The sequence below is a fragment of the Penicillium longicatenatum genome (genome assembly GCF_028827895.1).
Source record: "Penicillium longicatenatum strain IBT 33135 chromosome Unknown contig_3_segment0_segment0, whole genome shotgun sequence".
Taxonomy (NCBI): Eukaryota; Fungi; Ascomycota; class Eurotiomycetes; order Eurotiales; family Aspergillaceae; genus Penicillium; species Penicillium longicatenatum.
Genome location: NW_026643121.1, coordinates 1698237 through 1714898, shown reverse-complemented (window position 1 = coordinate 1714898; position 16662 = coordinate 1698237). Strand labels below are relative to the sequence as shown.

The window sequence follows — 16662 nt, the reverse complement described above, 5'->3', positions numbered from 1 at the left end:
AATGCTATGCCACCTTGGGCATGATCTAATCGTCACTTAGCCATTGCTTTCCTCCTTCGTATAGACCAAAATATAAACCGCAACCAACAACCGCCATGAAGCTGTTAATACCGCATCCCCGGTACAGACCTCTCAGGCCTTCTGTTTTTATTATATTTCGTGTTGCTCTCGCCACTCTGTTTCTCCCAATAGATTCTTGCTCAGAAGAGTCTAAATTCACTCGTGTTTTGATAACGTCCAGTGGAGCAGTAAGCAAGCCTGTTATTCCGCCTGAGATGGCAGCACATAGGCCGGTGTTGGCCATAATTTCGGAAGTGCCATTCTTCTTGGTCTGAGATTCCGATTTAGATATGTGTCTTTTGAGAAATTCGTATAGAGGCATTTGAATGATGGTCCACGGTAGATTGTGCGCTAAGAGAGCCCAATATCCCCTCCAAAGCTTGGTAGGGCCGCCGACGGCCTTTACTACTGCTGCCAAACTGCGTCCCGGAGAAGTGCTTTGTTGTTGACAGGTTGATAATGATGATGACTTGGTGGGTTGTGATAGAGCGGATTGCGCATTCTGTTTCAATAGCTCAGTGGGAGCGCAGATTAAGCAAGCTGCAACTTCTGCAACAGAAGATGCCCATATGTCTGATAGGATCAGAGTGGAGGCAGTCTGTTTTGATGGACCTTCTGATACAAAGGGTAACCTAGACCGCATTCTTTCATATGTGAAGAAGAACAAACCCGCTGTGATGAATAGTTAGATTAACACTATGCATATTGCTGCGTGTGGTTTACCAGAAGGGAATGAGGTGAGAAGCACGGGTCCTAAGCCCCGGTATAGCCCTCGAAAGATCCTCGTATCGCCCAGGATGCCGGTCCTTGGGCCTCGAAAAGAACCAACATATTCACGAGATTGGATACGTGTTTTGATTGTATCCAAAGGATGCAAAAGACAATCTAATGAAAGTGAGGCGGCGGTACTGGCCTGTTTTGAAATGATCAGCTAGTATCCCTTTGCAATGAGAATTAGACTCACCAAGAATATGCTTAGTGCCGTGACAGTCATACCCAAGGGCGCCAGGGATTGAGAACTGTAGGGATGCCCTTCAATGATGCGTCAGAAGTCAAAGTTGAACTTTGTCGTGGCTGAATTCTCGGAATGTTGACCCGACAGCCTCCAGGGATATCGGGCGCCGCGGAGGCCGACCGCCAAGCTTTCCCTGTGCAGACAAAAACACCACAAACATGCCATATCTTAAAGATATCTGATCTTTAGATTTGGCTGATAAGCAAATCAAGGATCCACCTCGTTGATCAATCACCGGCCTACTTTACTAAACAAAAAGTGGATTCCGGCAAAGAATACCTAAAAGAATCAACGGAAAAGAGTCCGTAGCGCCGCCCGTAGACACGCCTTCCAATGACACAGGCGGGGTTTGGGGGTGATCCACTTCCATAGATAAGCAATTTCGTGATAAAACCCACTTTGCCCCTCGAACATTTAGAAGCTTCGTTCTTTGGTGAAAAAGACTAAATCATCAATTGGATTTATTACTTCCAGGATACTCCAACATGTCGACATCTACATCTGTCACCACGCAACAACAGGGATCTGTTCGTCTGGCTGCTGAGGATCAGCACAAGCTCTCCGATCCGGCAACTGATGCCACCTTCCAATCAGTCGCTCGTGGCGACCGAAATGGCACAATGAAGCTGCGCGGGATCCCTACCTTCTCGGACCCGCTTGAGAAGCGTCAGTGGATGAAGGAACATATGGCTGTTGCCTTTCGGTACTTCGGCAAGAGGGGATACAACGAGGGTATCTCGGGTCACATTTCAATGCGTGGTATGTTTTGTCACCTCGGTCCCTAGGCTATGCAGGAAGCCTAATTGTGGTCAGATCCCATCCTGAAGGATCACTTCTGGATGAACCCTTTCGCCAAACACTTCTCTTCGATTAAGGCCTCGGATTTAGTACTTGTCGACCACGAAGGATATGTCACTGAGGGAGGTGCGCAATTACCCATTAACGAGGCGGGGTTCATGATCCACTCCGAAATCCACAAAGCTCGTCCTGATGTTCTCGCCGCTGCCCATACCCATGGTATTCATGGCAAGACATGGAGTGCATTTGGGAAGCCGATCGAGATGCTCACTCAAGGTAGGTCACAACTGGGTTGATGTGATGATTTAACAGAAGCTGACAAAGCGTTGATCATAGATGCTTGCAATCTCTATGGACGTATTGGCCTCTATGAGGACCACGGTGGCATTGCTTTGTCTCAAGAGGAGGGGAGACAGATTGCCCAGGCATTGGGCAAAAACAATATGGCCTGCATTCTTCAGAATCACGGGTGAGTCATTCACCTCTTTCTCTTTGGCCGTTGGTCTGACATTTCTCTTAAAGTCTCTTGACCGTGGGCACAACGGTGGATGAAGCCGCGATTTTGTATTCCATGCTGGAGAACTGCTGCCACTCCCAGCTGATGGCTGAAGCTGCCGCAGCTAACGGTATTCCTAAGAAGGTCATCAACCCCGAGGTGGCTCAGTATACTGCCGATACTGCTCAGAACCCTGTGAGTGCGTTGCGATCAAATCCTCATACTTGGCTAATGCATGATAGCACAATTTCTATACCGAGTTTCAACCAGAGTATGAGCTCATCGTTGAGGAAACCAATGGGAGAGTTCTGCAATAAAACTTTTGAAAGCAGCCTTGGTGCTTTGGAAATTGGATTCTTTTGATCTAACAAGACTTAATAAATGTAGAAAATATTTCAAGAGACTGCACGGCATTCATTACAGTAGTATTGGAAATCAGATCTACTTCCACATTCTTCGACTTCGATTCCGAAAACCTAAGTCCTGATAATAGCAACCGCGTGGTACATAACGCGGCAGGGACCGCCCTTGGTTCAATTTACACGAATTTGCTGTACATTTGATACAATACCATTTTGAACCCTTCCTCTCCAACAACAAGCTTCTTCCATTTTTCATTGATTTTGAACGCCCCCTACTTTGCTTACAATATGGCTCCCTTGCTTCTCCCTCAAAGCTGCATCTCATTCGTGATATAATAGAGATGCAGTCACTAACCACGACTCAAAAAACCAATGAGGCCGAATGCAACATAATCAACATCATCAAGGTTTTGCTTCGTATCATCTCGGCCTAAATGGGTGAAGTCGGGTATCATAAGCGGGCTGGGTTCAAGCAGATGAGCTGTTTTCCATTTGGCCGTAGCTGATTTATATGTATCACAGTTCTATTATGACTAGCAATATCAGATATCACCTACGTATGCGCAGGACTAGATCGTTCTCTCGCATGTATTCCGCGACCCCATAGATGCCTGGATGATCGAAGACTCTCTAACTTAGCGTCTTCAGGACTATGGACACGATAGTCTCAACCAGACCCGGGTCATGGCTATGGATCATGCTTCATTCTATCACGCATATACCATCTCGTATATGTGCACGGATGCAAGGTTAGGATCGGTAAATCTCCCGCCTGACAGTAGTCTTCGAATTCAGTTCGACCTCATGAGTCATAAGTCTCTAGGGTCATAGCTCAGTGGAGCATTGGCAGTATTACGTTATCAGCCTCCGCACCCAAATGGATTCATAATCCAGATATTCATTTCCTTTGTCACTGGCCTAGTCCAAGACCCTACACCCTATCAACTCATCGCTCTCTGCAAAGTGCTCACTCTTCAGCCCCGCAATAGGCCCGATTATTGATAATGGGCTCAATGTCAGAAGTGACATTGATTCCTTGGGATCCACTGTCCGAGCCTCATCGAAATCTGCTCCTCAAACAGCGAGTGGAATGCTCTTGGGATATGGAGATGGTCCAAGAGATATGGAGAGATGCACAGATTAGAGGTGAGAAGTGCATCTATTGGATTGTAAGTTCTACTTTTATAAACACTCTAGTATTAGATGTTCTATTAGCTTGTGGATGCAAAGAGGTTTTAACGGATTATTATAGGTCTTCTCCACTAATGATGTGGGGGAGGAACGCGAGAAGCTGGCGGACACGGCCGTGTCCATTAATGCAGCAGCACGCCAACCAACACAGACAGACTTTATCCCAATTGGGCATATCTCCTTAGACTCGAAGAACAAGCAGGCCGAAAAAGTGGACTTGGAAATTCCGGCCGAGAAAGTCTTCTGGATCAAAACCTTCTTTATAATACATAAACTCCAGGGCAAGGGAATTGGGCGAGCAGCCATGGATGAAATTGAAAGAATCGCTGTTCAAGAGCCTCTAAACGCCAAGACTTTGATGCTGGACACTGTCGAGAGAGGAGATCAATTGAGAGAGGAGTTTGCTAAGGCTACCTATGGAGGCGTCCCGAAGGTAACCCTGATCATTCGCAGTCGGCTTGAGATGATTGACTTGACTAACATATCTGTAGATTACCAATCAGGATTGGTATAGTAGACGGGGCTATAGATCCCTTAAGATTGTGCAGAATTACTATGATGTCAAGGATAAGAATGGGAAGAAGTGGGATACTAAGACCATATTTATGCGGAAAGACCTTCAATGATGAACTGTACACAGTGGCATAGGTTGATTTATAGCTCTATCTCTGAGAGGAAGACGCAGATAAAGGTTGTGTAGCCAAGAAGCAGTGGGTAGTAGAGAAAAGATAGATATTTTTCTATATAAAACCTCGAGGTGATCCAATTGAATAAATGAACGTAATCTTCTCCCGAGATCAAGAACAATGTTAAGGTGTTACTCAGGGCAGACTGATCCGTTATTGTAAAATGACTCGACGATAAGATTTACCCCGATTTGGTCATAGGTTCCAACCATGGTTGTGTTATGTTGAAAGGTAATGTGCTAAGCCATTATTATTGGCCATCATTAAATTCATATTCACAATGTATCACTCTAAATTACTTCGAATTATGTTACACAAGGAGCCTGGAGTGCTGGCATAATTAGTAATCTGCTCTTTATCTATCAAAGTTTACCTCGGGTACTGTGGACTGTAGACTCATGTTTCCCTTGAATGTCCTGTTCTCCTCCCAAGGCCTTGAGCTCGTGGACTTCTGCTTGTGCAATAGTAGCTCCCATTGCAGCCTCGACATCATGCTCAGATAACCACACAGTATCAGGTCTGTTCTTCATCCGTGAAACAAGTTTCGCATCTTCCTCTAACGTTCCAGACACAGGTGTTTTGGTACCAATTTGATGGTGTACAACATGTAACAATCTGTCTGTATGTGGCTTCCTCGTATTAGTGTAAAATTCCAATGCTTTTTCAATATCATCAAGTAATAGCGGTAGTTTTCCATCGGATGATTTGACCACGTGCTTGAAGGCAAGGCCAAGTGCAAATGCGTCATCTAGCGCTAAAGAGCCTCCCGCAGCGAAGGCACCACCGTGAGCATGGGCAGCATCTCCGACTAGAGTGACTCGGGAGCCGAAAACCCAGTTTTCTAGTGAAGCTCCAACAAAGTTAGGATATAAATTTGTATGAGGGGTGGCCTCCGTTAGGGCTTGAACAAGTGGGTTCCAGTCCTACACACGGGTTAGGAATACCACCTCAAACAAGGACACGGGTACATAATTTACTTTGTATTTCTCCCTCAGAAATCTGACATCTCCCTTTTGGTCCCAGCTGATGCTTCTGTCAAGCTCCTCAGAGGGGCGTGGATCACTATAGGCCCCGACGATAGTGTATTGACCCTTACCTAGATCTTGTTAGTGGACGAAGGGCCATATTACAAAGCCTCTGTCCTACATACCCAGTCGAGATGCAAAGAAATTATCTTGAGGTCCCCACTTCGCAAAGTTTAGCAAAGAGATTCCAAAGTAACGGCAGATTGTGGTTTTCATACCCAGTGCGACGAGTCTTCAGGTAGGTTCGGAATCTTTGCCACCAGTGACGCATCAAATGTTGACCTCATGGAGATCTTTCCGCTGAAAAGCAATCTGTAGTTGGGAATAAATGATTGTCTAACTTTCTGTTTGTATATCAGAAAGGGTGCAACCTGCGAATAGTGTGCGTTAACGAACCGATCTAATGCCATCTGCCCCAATCAAAATATGACCGTATGCACAGGTTCCGTCCTCGAAGTGTAAAGAAACACCATCATCGCTGACATTAGCACGAGTAATTTTCTTACCCAAGTGAACACACTCTTTAGGGACGTGTTCCAAGAGCGCGGCATGTAAATGGCCTCGGTGAAAACGCGTAGTGTGGTGACGGGAATCAGGTACATCCGTGTGCGTGTCGACCGAGACGACTTGGTTTGTTTTCCAGTGACTTTGGAGAAATTTGTAAATTCTATCTGGAGTCCAGGTGTTGGATGAATGTGCAGAAGGGACACACCGTAAGATCTGTGGGATTCCACTTGGTCCCCTGAAACCGACTTCGTCCGAGAGAGCATTGTCTACGCCAAGCTTTTCCAGCGTTCGCATGCCCTATGGGAGTACAATTTAGCTCCCGCCGAATTTTAGGGCAGTTTATTCTCGGGGGGCCATACATTCGGACTAAGCGCGATGCTCGCGCCAATTTCCAAAAGTTGGTGAGCTTGCTCGTATAGTTGAATATCAAGGTCGGGGATTGAGGATATTCGCTTAAGAGATATAGCGGTTGCAAGCCCGGCGATCCCAGCTCCTGCAATAATAACCTGGAATTTGTCACTGTTTCCAGACATTGCTACTTGATTATTGCGTTTAAATATGGATTGCAATACAACGGAGACCAGGAATCAAAGAGAAAAGACTTGGGAGCGGGGTATGCAAGGGTGTAATTTGTCGGTCTCCACATCTGATTTCGCCATATAAATCAACCACGTTTACTGTGCAATTTTGTAGCGACTTGCGAGTCCAAAATAACGTAATCTGAATATTTCTGACAGCTACATAAAAGTGCCAGATAGTTTCCGGGACCGGAAATACTTCTGGCGAATTGAATCATGCCAATTACTTGCTACTTTATGATTACAGAGTATGAAAGTGTAAATGCTCTAATTGACAATGGAGATTGCATTAATAAACAATGCTCACGAGTATAGTACGTTGGAGAGCCCTGTCTATATTGAAATATCTTTAGTCTACGACGCAATCGGCCTCTCTTGCTTCCCGAAATATTGACCGTCTCATTGCTTATCCATAACTCATCATAGAATCTCATCTCTCCAGGCTGCCTTTCCAAGCTTTTCGCAGCTGATACCCTATGATATGAGTACCAATTACACGGAGCTTTCGCGGTATCAGTGGATATACATATCTTGTAGCTTGAAATCCAACATTGTATATGAAAGCTTTTCGTTTCAAGCCATATGCATCTCGTATCCGGCCGGGCAGATGTTCTGCAGCAATAATCCGAACCAATGGTAGAATTGGCCAGGCCCATAATGGCACACCCTGGCCCCACAAACCAATCCCTGCAAGTGTCTGTGCATCGTCTGTGACTTCCAGTTGCTCAATTTGCTTATTCCAATACACCCAGAACGACTGACGATCCGTTGGTATCATTTCGCGAGGGACACGGAGGTATGTCGCATGATAGAATGCTTGATGATAATACCTGTCCGCAGCGAATTCATCAAAGGGACCTAGGGCGTCTTCATAAACACGTAAGCTGCATGCATATATACAAGCTGCAAGCCACATTTGGAGCTCAGGATCATTCGCATTGTAACTTGGGCCCTTCACCTTTCCATGTGTGGCATCTACAACCCGAGCAATAGCTGCCTTTTCATCAGAAGTGCCAAAGTTCATAAGATAAATCCAGGCTATGGTTCCTGATAGGCGTGACACAGGGCGATGGAAAACCCTACTGTGCGCCACAATCGCACGGGCGACTGGAGGATTGGCGACCTGGAGGAGGAGGCTTGTCATTGCTGCGGCAAAAACGACGGGCTCTTCAAATACCGCTTGGGATTCGGGTAGCTCATTTTCGGACGATAGTTGTACCAAGGGCTCTGTTAGGGCTTGGTTGGAGGGGTTGGGAATTTTTTGAAGTGAATTCATTGAGGCGCTTAGTGATCGACATTGGCTTTAGACCTATGGAACATTTGTCCGTAGCAAGGTAGGTATCACTGCTGAACAAAGGCTCTTATTGAGGCAGGTAGATAGAGAACGGCAGAAATTTTATAGAAAACAGGAAACCGAACATAGCGAAGCTCTCGGAGTCCTCTTCTTGCAATCTAATTTGCAACCCAGAGAGGGAAAGATTTTCAAAGAACTTCCACGGTCCTCGCCAATTAGGACGGGCAAAACAATCTCTTCATTCAAACAAATTTGTAATATCAAGCGTGGCTGAGCAAAATAAGCAATGCTCGATTTTGACTTTTTCAGCCCAAAGCCCTCGTGAAACGTGGTCTGTCTTCAATGTACATAGTCACACCGCAGGTAGATAGATTTTGATCGGCGTAGAATTCAGTGTTTTGTCATTAATGCGGTCAATTATCAATACTGATCTTAGGCCTTGTGTTGGCTGAGTCTGGCCTGATGATGATTCCGATCTCAGATTTTCAAGATCGCTCTCTCTGGTCACTACAAGGTGGCTCTCTCTAGGCGTTTGAATACATTAATTCAAATGTATTGATTTAACCTGCGAGGTCAGAGTCAAGATTCTAATCGTTGCAAGTAGTCTGGCGGCTTAATTGGATCCCTAGTATCTTTCTATAGAAGGCAATATCCCGAAAATGGCAAAATGACAAAAAGCGAACACAATAATGGGACCAAATAAATTCGTGGCCACCCAGTACTGCTACCATATTTAGGCGAAAGGCTCGGAAACTTATCACTTCTAGCGGTGACCTTTCTTTGCCATCTCATTATCATCATCCATAAGTCATAGAACTCAAGATCGGGCCAAAGAGTATCCATGATTTGTATATCGGTATCTTGATGACACTGCCATAGTAGGAAATCACTCAAGCGATACACGCCCGATGTCCGAACCAGCAGATCGACAGGTGGATCTCCGGCAGTGTCCATTCTATCCGTGAGCATTTGCGACGTGATGCACGGCTCCAAGCCCAGTGCTCCCGTTGACCTCGCTTGATAATAATCCATAACGCTTTTTTGAACTGCTCTGGTCATCTCATCCTGTGATGTATACGCCACACAGACATTGAGCGATGTTCGTGTGCCGTTTCGAGTTGCATCAACCGCCTGTTTAAGCGACTCCCTGATATCTTCAGGCAACAGGTCTAAGCGACCTAGCACCCGAAGTTTAGCCTCGCAGGACTTCAGGAGACCCAGAAATCTGGAGTCTGGTTTGGTCATTTCTCTCAATATACTCCAGATCCCATCAATCTGCTCGGCGGGCCGCTTAAAGTTTTCGATGCTAAATGCGTAGACTGTCACGGTTTCGACGCCAACATCATAGCAAGCTGCCAGTATCTTCAGCATTTAGTTAGCCACAGCTTTGCCAGAGTCCATGTGATTTGAGCCACTTGCCCGCTCTAGTGCTACCCCGCCAAGGAGGTGACCTTCTTTGAATTCTATCCCGTGTCTTCTTGAGAATCGCCGGTTCCCATCCATAATAAACGCAATGTGCTTGGGAATAGGACCTTGCCCAAGAACCGCGGTCGCAATTCTTTGAGTCCAATTTGCGCTTGGGATCGCTTTCTTTAGATCTGACAAAGGCATGATTGCAGTATATGATTTTGTGATCGATGGAAAGGATTGGCAAAGAAGAATCGATCGGTGGTATAATCATATCTCAATCAGCCGGCGGCTATGTCTATGGCATTTCAAGTTGTAGATTTAGCGGTTGCCAACGTATTGTTTGTCGCGAGCACGGTCCATGTTACACAAACCCACCAGCGCTCAGCTTTGACCTTTTGCTCCCCTCTCGTTACACAAAGAGCCTGCCAAGGTGACACCGAGTCACTACGTCGTATCTTCGCTGATCATCTATGTTGAGCGATCATTTCACATACGTCAACAGTCCCTGGCATCGCAATGATTGAGTGCGGCTGTCGTCGGGCTGAACCCAGGCAATGCATCCCTTTCAATAATTATGTTTTCTTTTGGTGTACCTTTTGATGACTACCGCTTTGGAACTGTTTAAGCGAGCCCGTGGGTTATGGTGTGTGATTAGCATGGGAGCGGCGTCCATCTTCAATTCCGTGGTGAAATCTTCAATTCCTCAATTTGGCTGTGTCGATCTCAACACCGACATCACAACATCATGGTGTCCCGAAGAGACCGTGAGTACTTGGACTGGTATTATGCTCTTGAAGGCAAAGTCGGCCTGGACTATCTTGAGAGCATGCCAAAGCTACAACTACCCAGTATCTGCGATCGATCTAACCTGAACCAACCAGACATCCCAGTATCCTCTGCCTACGACCACCGAAATGAGAAGGCAACACGCAACGTACTCATTCATATAATGCCCGAAATAAAATTATATCACCTGGTTTACTTCATAATACACATAATATTCAGTATCATCGAACGCTCAATCCAGGCGTACTATGCGGTCATCGGCCACACTCTTTCTATGATCCACCGCGATCACCGAACGCCTGAGCTCGTTCGCAAAGATGTCTCGAATTTGAGAAAGCTCCCACGGCACCTGAGCGTTATCCTGACACAGGATACCACAGACAATGGTCTGGAAGTGCTGATGGACGAAGTGGCTGCGCTTGCCGCCTGGAGTGCCAGTGCTGGGATCACACAGTTAAGCGTGTATGAGAAGACCGGTACAGTTTCACTCGTCCCCTTTCCCCTCTCCAACTAATCCTTTCTATAGGAATTCTTAAATCCCACATGTCAGCTATGCATTCCGTGATCAATGCTAAACTCGCCTCCTACTACCGCTCTTCTTCTCAGCAACAAAGCTTACTGCTCTTTGCACCCGAACACCCTGTCGAGGGCAGCGCATCAATCAACGAGTCATCACTCAAAGTCCTCCTATTGTCCTCTACTGATGGACGTGAATCATTTGTGAATGTGACCCAAAGCCTAGCTCAGATGTTAACGAATGGCCAACTGTCGCCCAAGGATATCACACAAGAATTCGTTGACGCTCAGGTTAGCGGCATGACAGTTAAGCCATTACAAAGGTACTTGGACTTGGGGATTGACAGATTCAAATCCGAACCCGATCTTCTGTTGATCTTCGGGCCATGTCTTAAACTAGATGGATATCCACCCTGGCAGATCCGGCTTACGGAGATTTTCTGCACCGGAGAACAGAGTCATGGACTGTATAGATATGGGGGAGCTGTGGAGTACCAGGGTTTTCTACGGGGATTGAGGAAATATGCTGGCGCGGAAATGCGGGTCGGACGGTAATGAATAGATAGAATACCTCAAGATCTCATGGACCTTGATTCTTCTAATTTGCTGCACGATTTCGGTTATCTTTTGACGAATCTACTTGCCTCGGGGGAAGGTCTGGTATCTCTAGTTTTCGATAAAGCGGGACTTTATATGTACACAACCCTTGGAAAAATGCACCAAGTATATCTTCATCTCCGGACACGGCTCAAAGCTGACCACACGTCCACAGGTATCCAGAGACTGCATGTAAATGGCTTCATTCTCGGTCACCTGATCTCGTGAGTCAGCAGTACTTTCCCACATGTTATCAAGTTACGCGTTGCGACGTTACTATACCTGTTCCTCCATCGCTTTTCTGGTTTGCTTTTTCCACTTCTGCCCCACTTTCAGTAAAGCTTTTGCCAGAGGTTATCCCACGGCCTCACCCCTCAACTTCACCGTTACCTTTGTTGTTTACCTCCAGATATTGGTCCCCTTAAGAGAGCCACAGTCATCATGCTAGTTCACTTGCCTACAGAGCTGGTGCGGTCAATAGCCGAGATGCTAGAACATGGGTCGGATATAAATGCTTTTGCTCAAACGGCTACCTGCATCTATACGATTGTCGATCCATATCTGTACCTCTTTAATGCCCAACAAGGAGAAGGTTCGGCATTACGTTGGGCAGCGGAACGGGGGCGACCTGTGACAGCTCGAAAATCACTAGAAGCAGGGACTCGAACACAATCCAAAGTCCTACAAGCGGCATTGGCAGAGGCGGCAAAAAACGGACATAAGGCGGTTGTTGAATTGCTCCTCACTGCAGAATGTATCGACCCCGATTTGAAGGATTCCAAGGGGCAGACACCGCTATCAAAGGCAGCGGCAAATGGGCAAGTAGGAGTAATGGAGGTTTTACTTGCTACCAAAGGCGTCAATCCCGATTCCCAGGATGAGAGGGGGCAGACACCATTGTGGTGGGCGACTCGGGGGTCACATGAAGAGGCAACGAGAATGCTACTCGCCCTCAATGATAGTGTCAATCCGGATTCGCAGAATGCTTGGGGTGAAACTCCCTTATGGTGGGCGTCGCGTAATGGGCAAGCGAAGATAGTAGAATTACTACTTGCAACGATGCGTGTCGATCCAAATGAGTGGAATCACCTCCAAGAGACGCCATTATACCAAGCGGCACAGAATGGCCATGAGGGTGTGGTCAAGCTCCTGCTTGCGTCGCCAGACGTCATTCCTGATTGTGAGGATCGACGATTCGAGACACCGTTATTGGAAGCATCGCAGAACGGACATGAGGCAGTAGTCAAATTGTTGCTTGATACAGGAGCTGCCAACCCTGAAAACCGCGACTTGGCTGGCCGGACGACTTTGTCATGGGCCGCGGGGCATGGACATGAAGAAGTGGTTAGACTGCTCCTTGACGAGGGATATGTCAACGCTGATACCCAGGATCAGTGGGGATGGACACCGTTGTTGACCGCAGTCAAAGAGGGTCACAAATCAGTCGTCGATCTACTTATCAACAGTGGGGAAGTTGAGCCTGACTGTCCCTGCGATGAAGGAGAGACCCCCCTGTGGCATGCTGCATCGGGCGGTCATGCGGCAATAGTTGCTACACTGCTTGAGACGAGGGACGTCAACCTCGAGGCCTCAAACTCTGTTGGACAGACACCTCTAGCAATGGCGGCATATTGGGGAAATGTGGAGGTAGTCAGAATGCTACTTGCCGCCGGGGCAGATCCTAATAGTAAGGATTCTTTTGGGGATACACCATTATCATCAGCATCATCATGTCCAACAGAGGGCGGAGGCGAGGCAGTCGTCAAATTGCTGCTTGCTACGGATGGTATTCATCTTAATTCGCAAGACATGCGTGGACGTACGCCCCTGTCAATTGCGGCCGAAGCCGGAAACATGGAAGTGGTGGGTTTGTTTCTCACCACGGAAGGCGTGGATCCAGAGTTGAAGGATTATGTCGGAAGAACTCCCTTGTCATGGGCCGAGGAGAAATATGGAAATGAGGCTGTGGCTGAATTAATTCGTGATCGATTATCGCTTTGAGCCTTCATCCCACCAATGCAGACTGACAGATGGTGTTTGTGGGGGAGGTCCACGGTCCATAGCAGTATAGATGTTGGGACCCGCCAATAATAGGCAGCGTGACCAAGGATCATGAAGAACCAATTGATTGACTCGTAAAGGGTCTGGGTAAAGCCTCCGCACCCGGCCGACGAACGGCCTAGGCTCTAGCGTTTGGCGTTCCAAGGTTCCCCGGATCAAACAGCCGACCAATGAGATGTACGGATCGACCAGGTCGATTGTATGAAACCCCTTGGTTGATGGGTGCTCAGTCAGATCGATGGCATATTCTGCACGCCTCAGTATTCTGACGAGCCTGCAAGAACCAAAACCTAAGATTTCTGTAGGTATCACGAAACCGCGGTTACAACGGTGGGCTTAATAGACCATTGGCTGGATGGATTTTCCATGGAATATTTCAATGATCATTAGACAGATATATCAGAGGCTGCATGGCAATTTTGTATAGAACATCCTCGCTATAATATCTGAAACAATGGTCTCTGCAAAGCACACTCTTTTTTAAGAGCTTCTGACACCTTGCATATCTGCATCGCTCCGAGTTTGAGACCCGGTCAAAGGTATAGATAGCAAGAGCCAAGGGTCGCCTGCCCATATACATTAGATTTTGTCCTTGTTGAACATCTCCCTGCATTCCTTAACTGAACTCCCAGTACAATGCTCTACAACAGGTGTGTTCTGCTTTATACCGAAAAATTCCATTGAAAGTTCCAAGAGATGGGCTTGCAGCTAACGCTATATCCTTATTTTTTTTCAACGCAAAAGCTCCCAAAAGCCAGCCCCCGAGCCACAAGATACCTATCGATTTGTCTTTGCTGAACCATCCTTGAGTGGTCAAAATGATTACGAAATTCGTGGCTTTTCTCAAAACATGGGGAATGTGAAACCATCACCAAAGTGTGTACGCAGTGATAGGCCAAAGAGCGAGAGCGTTCTAATCAATACCTAACAGCGACTTGAGATTCCCTGGATGTGACATGGCAGAGCTCGAAGGACTACATTCGAGATATTGCACTCAGGATACTTCGGCAGCAATCCAAGACCCAAGAGCATCGTATACTGCCCAAGGCTCTCCAGTGAGTAAATTAGGGCGGTTTCCTTGGCTGAACACGGGGCTTTTTACTGGCCGCCTCGGTGACAGGAAAAATTCATACCAGGACGATGGCCAGATATCACCCAAACACTCTGTCGACACTGGAGGCGCATACTCTCTATCGGACTGCCTCTCCAGCTTCCAGCAAAACAATATCTGGGGCCCCGCACCGTGCTTGCCACTGTACAATTGCCAACCACGACCAGATACGAAAGTTCTTCCAAATACAGGGACACAAGCTTTGGGACCATATCTCTATCGTGGGATGGCCTACGAAACGACTGATGAGTCTCCTGATAGGTCGTGTACTGGCGGTAGCTTTTCAGATACCATCGCAGATGGAAGTGACGGTCCGTCCGCAGAAACCGAGATGTGAGTCAAATTTTTTGCCTCCATTTAGATCCTATCTAATTGATTCTGACCCTCAGATTCCGCTTTCGTTCTATTCTTCAAGCTCCGACTGCAATGACCAACGAAAATGGGGATCCTCCCTTGACCTACCTCAATAAGGAACAAGTCTATTACCTTACAATTCTGGACTCGACGCCACCTGCAACAAGTGACAAGGTGATCACATACCGGAGTTTTGTTCGAATCTCTTTCGATCTTGAGCAGGCAAGGTCAAGCCCAGCAGCCTGCTGGAAATTGTGGAAGGAAGGTCGAGGTATGAATCCAGAGCAACCACAAGAAGAACCAGCCTGTGCTGTTGAATATGCAGGCGGAGATAGCCCCCATTTCAAAATTGAGCAAAAATGCTTTGACGGATTCTGTGTCACTTGGACTGCGGATCCCTCCGCCGGCTTCAATGCATGCCATATACCGATCTGGTTTAATTTCTTATCTACGGACTTTACGCGCTCCAAGGGGGTAAGGGGAAGTCCCGTTCGTCTCTGTGCTAAGACAGAGCAACAGACAACATTTGATAATCTCCAAACTTCTCCAGAGTCGGAAGTTTGTTTTTGCAAAATCCAAGTCTTCCGAGATCACGGCGCGGAGCGAAAACTGTCCAATGACCATGGCAACCTGCAGAGGGGGATCGGGAAACTGAGAATGCGAATATCAAATGCAGAAATGGGATGGGGTTCTAGAAAGCGCAAGCGTGGCAGGCCCGATGTGAAGAACTTGAAGGGGTTGCCACCGGACTGTGTACCAGAGCAACTGAGCCAAGCTGGTTTACGGTCGAAATTGGTTGGGTTTGAGAGAATGGCGCTTTCCTCTCGGTCGTCGACTGTCCTTACACTCCGCGGGGACAAAGAAGATGACCCTGACCTGTACCCGATACATTTGGTGGATCATGACTGTTGCATCAAGACGACGCCTGTTGAGAATCCCACTGAAATATCCACCAGGAGTGACGGTTCGGAGATTATGACGCCCCCAAGTTCCGTTCACTCAGGTACAGAGACTACGGCCACACCGCAACTGGTAGCTGAGGATGATCTATCTGTCGGATACATCAAGGTAAATCGTATTGATTTGACCGACCAGGTTCTGACGGGTCGGTATCCCACTTCAAGTATGTATGCCCAAGTGTCAAAGGCTTAGCTTCAATGACCAAAGTCCAAAACAATCTTCATTGCCTTTACTGACATCTTTAGTTGCATGTTTTTACGTTCGACTCTTGGAAGATGATATCCACGAATACTATCGTGCGATTTATCTGTCGGAACGCACAGCCCCAGAGCTGGTAAAAAAGATTTCCGAGAAGTATGATATTGAACCAGTTGACAGCTTCAACTTGTTTCACATCAATGAAAAAAAGCTGAAAATCATGGTTGATGATGAATTTGTGCAGCAAATGGCAGAAGGCCAGAACATGAGTGTTGAGCTTCATCAAAATGCAGATACAAGTACAGGTGCCTGGGAAATGTGGTTATTATACTGATGAATTTACAATATAGTGAGTAGATAGCAATAGCTATGTAAAGTAACGATGGGATCAATATCATATACGCTACTAGATGCTGCAAAGGCTCCGCGTTTTCCAAACATGGTGTATCGATTCGACTGATATTCCCAGTATTCCGATCTGCTCACTGCGACAATTTATGAAGCATCCAGAAAATTCCACGGAGATGTTTTCGTTATTACGAGATTCTGCATCACCTTTGAAGCCGCGATTTAAGGTTATACGCCCGGAGTTAGCGGCGATGACATCCCGCTAGCCGTTTTGAGCCAGTAAGCATCAAGTAGAGACTACCTGGGACG

The 16662-nt window shown here is 46.8% G+C and overlaps 8 protein-coding genes across 8 annotated transcripts; 6 read left to right on the top strand and 2 right to left on the bottom strand.

The window, feature by feature from the left end:
- Nucleotides 1-1560: 1560 nt before the first annotated feature.
- On the top strand, nucleotides 1561-2686 carry N7484_006004 (class II aldolase/adducin domain protein; the record flags this gene model as incomplete). Its single annotated transcript, XM_057116423.1, has 5 exons — nucleotides 1561-1834; nucleotides 1889-2149; nucleotides 2210-2342; nucleotides 2396-2564; nucleotides 2612-2686. The coding sequence occupies 5 exons, from the start codon at nucleotides 1561-1563 to the stop codon at nucleotides 2684-2686; spliced, it is 912 nt and encodes a 303-aa protein (XP_056972306.1).
- A 479-nt stretch (nucleotides 2687-3165) lies between these two features.
- On the top strand, nucleotides 3166-3733 carry N7484_006003 (uncharacterized protein; the record flags this gene model as incomplete). The annotated part of the gene is made up of 4 exons (XM_057116422.1): nucleotides 3166-3229; nucleotides 3269-3288; nucleotides 3371-3490; nucleotides 3626-3733. 4 exons carry the CDS (start codon nucleotides 3166-3168, stop codon nucleotides 3731-3733), a joined length of 312 nt encoding a protein of 103 aa, XP_056972305.1.
- A 2-nt stretch (nucleotides 3734-3735) lies between these two features.
- On the top strand, nucleotides 3736-4548 carry N7484_006002 (GNAT family N-acetyltransferase; the record flags this gene model as incomplete). The annotated part of the gene is made up of 3 exons (XM_057116421.1): nucleotides 3736-3900; nucleotides 3984-4355; nucleotides 4414-4548. 3 exons carry the CDS (start codon nucleotides 3736-3738, stop codon nucleotides 4546-4548), a joined length of 672 nt encoding a protein of 223 aa, XP_056972304.1.
- A 422-nt stretch (nucleotides 4549-4970) lies between these two features.
- On the bottom strand, nucleotides 4971-6673 carry N7484_006001 (uncharacterized protein; the record flags this gene model as incomplete). Its single annotated transcript, XM_057116420.1, has 7 exons — nucleotides 4971-5531; nucleotides 5586-5704; nucleotides 5759-5795; nucleotides 5852-5977; nucleotides 6030-6279; nucleotides 6346-6437; nucleotides 6500-6673. 7 exons carry the CDS (start codon nucleotides 6671-6673, stop codon nucleotides 4971-4973), a joined length of 1359 nt encoding a protein of 452 aa, XP_056972303.1.
- A 465-nt stretch (nucleotides 6674-7138) lies between these two features.
- N7484_006000 (oxygenase MpaB family protein) lies at nucleotides 7139-7994 on the bottom strand (the record flags this gene model as incomplete). The annotated part of the gene is made up of 2 exons (XM_057116419.1): nucleotides 7139-7192; nucleotides 7245-7994. 2 exons carry the CDS (start codon nucleotides 7992-7994, stop codon nucleotides 7139-7141), a joined length of 804 nt encoding a protein of 267 aa, XP_056972302.1.
- Nucleotides 7995-10167: 2173 nt separating this feature from the next.
- N7484_005999 (uncharacterized protein) lies at nucleotides 10168-11279 on the top strand (the record flags this gene model as incomplete). Its single annotated transcript, XM_057116418.1, has 2 exons — nucleotides 10168-10684; nucleotides 10735-11279. 2 exons carry the CDS (start codon nucleotides 10168-10170, stop codon nucleotides 11277-11279), a joined length of 1062 nt encoding a protein of 353 aa, XP_056972301.1.
- A 483-nt stretch (nucleotides 11280-11762) lies between these two features.
- N7484_005998 (ankyrin repeat domain-containing protein) lies at nucleotides 11763-13322 on the top strand (the record flags this gene model as incomplete). Its single annotated transcript, XM_057116417.1, has 1 exon — nucleotides 11763-13322. One exon carries the CDS (start codon nucleotides 11763-11765, stop codon nucleotides 13320-13322), a length of 1560 nt encoding a protein of 519 aa, XP_056972300.1.
- Nucleotides 13323-14719: 1397 nt separating this feature from the next.
- Nucleotides 14720-16339, top strand: N7484_005997 (uncharacterized protein; the record flags this gene model as incomplete). Its single annotated transcript, XM_057116416.1, has 3 exons — nucleotides 14720-14826; nucleotides 14883-15956; nucleotides 16015-16339. 3 exons carry the CDS (start codon nucleotides 14720-14722, stop codon nucleotides 16337-16339), a joined length of 1506 nt encoding a protein of 501 aa, XP_056972299.1.
- Between the last annotated feature and the right edge of the window lie 323 nt (nucleotides 16340-16662).